We start from the raw sequence: 7489 nt of genomic DNA, 5'->3' as shown, positions 1-7489 counted from the left end.
AAGAGTGTGCCTGGCCCAAGGTCATCCAGTCAGTTTCCATGGCACAAGCGAGGACTCGAACCTGGGTCCCCCAGACACCAGTCCAACACTCTTAACCACTCACTACACCACACCACAGCCATTTTCAATTGGACAATAATGCAGGAGCAGAGAGTTCGCCCCCTTCCTCAGGCCTGTGACCACAATCCATATTATTCCCTCCTCCACCGCTGCCCCTCAGGGCTAGAATAAGCATCACGAATTCTGGGGATGGAACTCCAACTCCGTGTGGATTTTGGCCTTTAGAACTAGGTGTAAACGTTTGCCCTTGAAAGTGCTGGGGGGAAACCGCCGGCCTCCAGAGAAAGCTGTAGGAAACGGAGAGCGGGAGATTGTGCGATTGCCGGAGAGGAAGGAACAGGAGTGATGAAAAATTCATGGAGGCCGCGTTTGCCTGAGGGGGACTGTGAAGGAGAGCTCCCCCATTGCCGCCACGAGGCAAGGGGACTTCAGGGCAAAGAGAGGACACTGAACTCATCTGATGTCCCTTCAAGGACGGATTCCGGCAAACCAGCTAGAGGGCAATTTCGCTTCTTTGTTATTGCAAGCACGGACCTTTCCACTGGAAGGAGCAGCTAAGAACCAAGAGGAAATGGACTGGCAACAAAACATACTTCCCACTTCCTTCCAGATCGGTGCCCAGAGAACGAATGGGCCCTGCTGAATACAGACGTTGGCCACCAGAACAGCCCTGCTGGATCAGACCAAAGGTCCATCTAGTCCAGCGTCCTGTTACCTACAATGGCCAACCAGGTACCTTCAGGAAGTCCCCAAGGAGAGCACGAAGGCATCACCCGATCCTTGCTGTTTCCCTCCTGAAATCAGAGGCTCTCTGCTTCTAAACATAGAGGGTTTCATTTAGCTATCACAGCTAACAGCCACTGACTGATCCCCATGAATCTAATTCTCTCTTAATTCCTGGGTTAGGAGGTTTGAGTCCAGTAGCCCCTGAGAGACCAACAAGGGTCTCAGGGTATAAAGTGTCAAGAGCTGAAGTTCCTTTTCCCTCAAAGGTTATGCTCTGAAACTCTTGTTGGTCTCTAAGAGGCTACTGGACTCAAATCTGTTCTACTGTAGACCAACATGGCTGCCTAGGAGGTTTGAATCCAGTAGCCCCTGAGAGACCAACAAGGGTCTCAGGGTATAAAGTGTCAAGAGCTGAAGTTCCTTTTCCCTCAAAGGTTATGCTCTGAAACTCTTGTTGGTCTCTAAGAGGCTACTGGACTCAAATCTGTTCTACTGTAGACCAACATGGCTGCCCTCTGAAACTGGGCTAGCAGTGTTTCGATTTCTGGACTGAACTGGACTCAAATCCTTGCTCAGCCAGGGTGGCACAGGGTGGCACATGGGCAAGCAACTGTCTTTTAATCTTAGTTCTCTGTCTTGTTCCAGTAGGGATACTAACAATCGAGGGATGCAAAATAAATAAATAAATTCACTGGTAGGATTAAATGATCAAATCCATTTCCCCACTGCTGACTGGCGGCTAGTCCATCAAATCCAAATTTGGTCAGCTCCATTTGCACTGCTCACTCTTTTGAAATTGACATTTTGAGCAAGGACTTCAGATGTTTCGGCCCATGTGTGCTTTCCCGTAATTATAATGGCATCAAATTCCATCAAATTAAAAAGTTCTGCCCGTTTGAAACACAGCAGCCATCTGGCTTGTTTAGCTTTGGCTGCCGAAAAATCACACAGATGCGCACGCACCTCCTTCATCGAAAGAACGAAAAAAACCCGAACATTCACCCAGCATTCAAACTGGATTCTGCCGTGTTCACACTGAAATTTAAACTCTGTACTTCAGCCTCAGGACCTTTGATCCAAGAATTCCAGTGTGGTGATTTCCACTGATTTCTGCCCCGCCTTCGGTCACACAATAGGTATCGATTAGTTATGTCTGAATCTCACTTACAGGGTGGATGAACGATTCTCGGGCAAATCGGGCAGGAAGGGGTGGTCATCCTCCTTCGTGGCTTCGGGCTTGGCTGTCGGAGACACAGACTCCCTGACCCCTGAGCACAAAGACAAGGGTTGATTCAAGTATGATGGACAGCTTCTTCACCCTATGGCTGGTAGACCCAACCCATCCACATTCCTCCTCAACCAAGATCCATCATTTCCCCTCCTGAACAGTTTGGCTGGGTAAGGTCCATGGCCTCTGGCTTCAAAATGGGCAGGTACCTCCCAGTGAAAAAACAAGGAATGATCACAGAATGGGGGTTATTGTTGTCCAGACACTACCAGCTAGACACTCAGTGCCTCATCAGTGTAGGAAGCCAACAGGATCTCTCTTCTAACCATGATACAGACTGACTGGCTAATGACTGTCAAACATCTAGCAGGCAGCAGTTAGTCAGTCTGTCTGCCCCGGGACCTTCCCAGAACTGGCATCTGAGTAAACCCAGCTCACCCCCATGTTAGAGAATCAGACAAGAGCTATAGGACTCCCAACCAATTCTCCACCCAACCCAACCCAACCCAACCCAACACAGGTATAACCCAGGGCCATCAACTCACCATACAGCTGCCAGATCCGGACTTTGTCTTCATAAGGCAGATCGTACTTCAAGGGATCCCCTACAGGACCCTGGTAATATGGCCTCATTATAGACTCGATGGCAGAGATGTGGCTTAAGCCAATGGCATGGCCGAATTCATGGACTGCCACGGCAAACAGGTCCATTCCATTGGTATCTGAAAACCACGTAAAATAACATTGAGAAGCTCTCGATGTTCACAGTATCTCACCATGTTGGAACTCCTATAAAGGAGGCCGGAATTTTTCATCCCTACATTGCGGAGGATGGGGAGGCTCCTCTAAAGCCACTGAGTAGGTTTGTTCACCAATCAAGGGTAACTTCTCGGATCACAGCTCATTCAGTTAGCTAGTACAATGTCACCGTGGTGGGAAGTGCCGTCAGGTCGCAGCCAACTTATGGCAACAAAGTAGGGTTTTCAAGGCAAGAGACCTTCAGAGGTGGTTTGCCATGGCCTGCCTCTGTAGGGCAACCCTGGGCTTTCTTGGTGGTCTCCCATCCAAGTATTAACCAGGGCCAACCCTGCTTAGCTTCCGAGATCTGATGAGATCAGGCTAGCCTGGGCTAGCCAGGTTATCCTGTATTCTTTTTACTGCCAAGTCACAGCAGACGTATGGTGACCCTTGCGGGGTTTTCAAGGCAAGAGACATTTAGAGGAGGTTTGCCATTGCCTACCTCTGTACAGCGACCCTGGACTTCCCTGGAGGCCTCTCATCCAAGTACGAACCAGAGCTGATCCTGCTTAGCTTCCGATATTTGGCCGGTACAACATTATACCACATAAATACATAACTCTAAGTTGCTCCCAAAGCTGCTTCTTGCTAACATCGCATTAATTCTTCTACTTATTTTTACAATTTGCACTGCCTTTCCATTTTCAAAACCCTTAACATACTACCGACAAGGATGTCACTCTGGTAGCTACCTGCACTCCAAAACCATCTGTACTTTAAACAGAAGGGACCTCAGTAGTGAAGCAGATGCTATGTGCAAAAAAATAAATAAATCCTGGGTTCGATCTCCATCGCCAGCAGCAGCTGCTGGGAAGACCTTTCTCTGCCCAAGACCTTAGAGAACACCAGCCAATCACACCAGACCATTCCGAGATAGATGGACTATTAAAAGAAAGCTTCATGCAAAGGTGGTTCTGTTCAGCGTGCGATGTTCTCGGCTGCCCAAGACTCTGTTTCTTCCCCCTATTTCAAATTATGATTGACAGCTCCAAGCCTAGTTTCTTTTTTTATTATTATTATTAGTGAAAAGAGTTAGAAGGAAGTTGCTTGAACGCTACCTGGAGGCCAAATGGGCCACCTGGGAGTTTGGCAAAGCACACAGGAAGAAGAAACAACCTTTCTTCCTTCTCCACTCAAGTAGAAAGCAGGAAGGGTTTTTGATCTGCCTTAGCTTTTCACCATCCCAAGGTATTCAAATACTTCTTATTTCTCTTAGGATATACTTTGCTTTCTGACTTTCCTTCTTTTGTTTATGACAGTTCATTTGCACCTTCCATAAAGAGAGGGTTTTTTAAAAAAATCACCTGGAAATGCTTGGCCCCGGAGAACAACTGAATAAGACACATGCTTCCAGAAAACTCACTGCCAAACTGACAACCTGGAAGATATTTTTATGCCACCTGCAGAGGCCAGGGGGAATGGAATCAATAAAAGATAAGGCTGCAGACAGTTCCTGATTTTGGTTATGTGGCTGTTACTTTCCCCCTTGTCGTCTGGCGCTGTCGCGTCTAGGGGCTACGTGTCTCTGTTGACCCAGCGACACTTAACTAGGGACACCATCAAAATTCGTAGTTCCCGGGATCCATATGAGAATTTGTCTGGATCATAAAATCTGTCTGGACATAATGACTGGGTTGTATCACAAACCGAGCACCGTTTCCCTGGGAAGTTCCGCTGCCAACTGGAATGTTAAATGTGCATGTCCAATTGGCATTCAGAAGACTAGTGAGGCCGATGAAATTTATAACTCCCTGACTCAGCAATGTTACTTTGTTCTCATAATGTTAGATTGTTCGATTGAATTACGAATTAAACACCATTTCCTCAAGACATTCCAGGTTGGCCTACGGCATATGGTTGCGGTCAGGATTAGAGAGAGGAGGGGAAACCACACTTACACCGCAAACTCCTCGGAAGAAGGCTGGGATAAAAATGTGACTGAGAGAGAGATTGACCAACGATCCATTTAGTCCAGCAGACCCTGATCGATGGCCCAGGACTCAGGCAAGGACCTTTCCAGTGCTATCGAGCTGTCAAAAACAGAACTGAAGGCCTCTTTCTACCACTCAGCTCTGCGGGGGACAGAATTACTGCAGCAGTTTCCTGAGCAGTTGCTAAAATCCAGGTAAAAACGGCTCAAAGCCGACAGCTGCAAATTCTGAACTGTTGACAATACAAGGTATACAAAACACAGCCACCAATTCAACGTGCTGTTGGTTTTTGCACCGCTTATATTTTTAACTGTGCAATTTATATATTCCTTGACGCTTTTACTTTCTTTTAATATTACAGCGCACCAGATGGGGACATATTAGCTCTCTCCCCCACACACAATCATTTATTTACATCTATGTCTGGCTACAGACATACTAATGCAAGTTAAACCGGCCAAGGGCTAAACAATAATACAGATATGTCATTCATTCCTTCACTTGCTGAGCTGTGGCTCTCTGTAATGAAGTTCCAAGGGGGGGGAGCAGGCTCGTAGCTACAGTGGGGCATCTCGGGGCCAGCCCCCCGAGTTACTGGCAAAGCCCCAGACTTCCCCTCCAGCCCGGGGCCCCCAAGCGGTGGCAGGTGTGGGGAAGGCGCTGGGTATTCCTTTAATTTGATTCACCAGTGCCCCCCCTGAAATTTAAATGCCCCCCAACTTTAAAAATCATGGCTACAGGCCTGGGGAGGGGGTGACAGCCAATGTGGTACACTGGTTAGAGACCTGGACTAAGAACTGGAGGACTGGGGTTCGAATTCCCCCCTCAAACATGGAACTCACCGGACAAACCTGGGCCTCTCTATCAGCCGAACCTACCGCACAGGGTTGTTTCCATGAGAATAAAATGGAGGAAGAGAGAATGCTAGAAACCACATTTGGATCTCATTGATGAGAAAAGCACGTGGTAAATATCTAAAGAAATGAATTAAAACCTCAACTACCTTAAGGGGTGGCTGTAAGGATAAAATGGAGGGGATGTGGGATCAAAATGTGGCAGGGAAGTTAATCTCAGGGTCATGGCATGTTCTGGGTCAAACTGGACCCAGAATCCCATAAAATACAAACATAACCACCCAAGGCTTGAAAAGATTTGAGAACAACAGAGAATCTGTGGTTCAGTTCTCCAAGACCCTAGAGAGTCACTGCTAGTCAACGGAGTCAAAACTAGAGAATGTTATTGTCTTTTCATTCCTAGCGGATTTCCTACATGGTTTGATCAGCAGAAATCCAGCAAGTATAGCTTGTCTGAGCACAGAGATGTAGTAGGAAATGGTGCCCCCACCGAACTTCTGCCTGTGATGTGGCTATCGTAGAAACTTTGCCAGAATAAAAAGATGATAATCCATTGTTCCCCCGACCTCCACTGGCACTCGGTGGGGTGGGGAAGGTGGGGATTTATTTATTTATCTATCATATGGCAGAGTTACACACAGGAAGCATATAATAATAAGGCAGGAAAGAATAGTGTCACACAAGGCCATTTCCAGCCAAAAGAATGAAAGTGATAACAAGATATCGTGCAATGTTCTAGGAAGCCTAGAGTGTCCTGCAATGTGAGGATATCACTTCCTGTTTTTTCTCTCTCTCCTGGAAATGACATCACAGCATCAGGCAAAGCCACTTTTTCATGGCTCCACCCTACAACCCTGCTGTTGCCATGGGTGGCAGACCCATGCCAAGAAAACTCCTGAGGTAGGCCAAGATCCTACGGAAATCCCTGACTTCCATAGAGGCCAGTCTACCCATCTGCTCCCCCTTCGCCTTCAATACCACCAACAGTAGAAAAGAGGGAACCCTCGAGTTTCTCTTCTGCTCTCTTACCCTGACATACCTGCTGATCGAAAAGTCCAATATTCATCATCGTCAAAGTGAGTGTCTCCAGCAGTGTGGTGCTCCCCGGGGAAGAAAGCGTGAGCCACCGTGCCTCCTGGGCCGTCAAAGGGGTATCCGTCGCTGTGATCCGATTTGGAGAAGTCTATTTGTATGTCGGCATTGTTGCCTGCCACTTCGTGGAAATTCAGTGGCGTGATGTCACTCCACACCTTCAGGGCGTAGTACAGGAGGGCGCGGACGGTGTCGTGGCCCAGGTGAGATTCCTTGGGAAAGGTGCGGACTCTGGAAGAGAAGAAGGAAACCAACTATCTGAGGGGAGGAAAACGGCTCAAACCATGGAGCATTTGCTTAAGAAGAAGGGGGAATCAGTGCCCACATTCGTTAACAGGACCTTCCCCCCCCTTGATCTTTGGTAAGAGGCTGTGCCTCAGCACCGAGACCCCCGAAATCTCCAGCTAAAACGACCATGTAGGAGGTGATGTAAAAGACGTCAACGACCCTGGAGAGCTGCTGCTAGTCAGAAAAGGCAATATTGAATTTGTTAGACCAAGGGGTTTGGGATAAGGCAACTTTAGGAGCTCAAATGTGTGCCCTCTGCCTTAGGAACAGGGTTGCCACCAACCCGGAGGGGGAAACGGTGTCTGGCCCCTTTAGAAGAAGAAGAGATTGGATTTATATCCTGCCCTTCACTTGGGGTCTCAGAGTGGCTTACAAACTCCTTTCCCTCCCCCTCCTCACAACAGACACCCTGTGAGGTAGGTGGGGCTGAGAGAGCTCTGACAGGAACTGCCCTTTCAAGGACAGCTCTTATCAGAACTATGTCTTGCCCAAGGTCATCCAGCAGGTGCAAG

General features: G+C 47.9%; 1 protein-coding gene across 1 annotated transcript in view; it reads right to left on the bottom strand.

The window, feature by feature from the left end:
* MMP17 (matrix metallopeptidase 17) overlaps window positions 1-6920 on the bottom strand; it is a gene marked incomplete at its 5' end in the record, with an annotated part of 28277 nt that extends 21357 nt beyond the window's left edge. Inside the window, 3 exons of the mRNA XM_015408702.1 lie at window positions 1955-2054; window positions 2560-2736; window positions 6637-6920. Of these exons, the coding sequence (XP_015264188.1) occupies window positions 1955-2054; window positions 2560-2736; window positions 6637-6920 (561 nt within the window). The remainder of the gene's footprint in view (window positions 1-1954; window positions 2055-2559; window positions 2737-6636) is intronic.
* Window positions 6921-7489: the final 569 nt, after the last annotated feature.

This window comes from Gekko japonicus, unplaced genomic scaffold (genome assembly GCF_001447785.1).
Source record: "Gekko japonicus isolate JY-2015 unplaced genomic scaffold, Gekko_japonicus_V1.1 scaffold2152, whole genome shotgun sequence".
NCBI classification, from domain to species: domain Eukaryota; kingdom Metazoa; phylum Chordata; class Lepidosauria; order Squamata; family Gekkonidae; genus Gekko; species Gekko japonicus.
The sequence above is the reverse complement of the archived record's forward strand: the minus strand, read 5'-3'. Positions and strand labels throughout refer to the sequence as shown.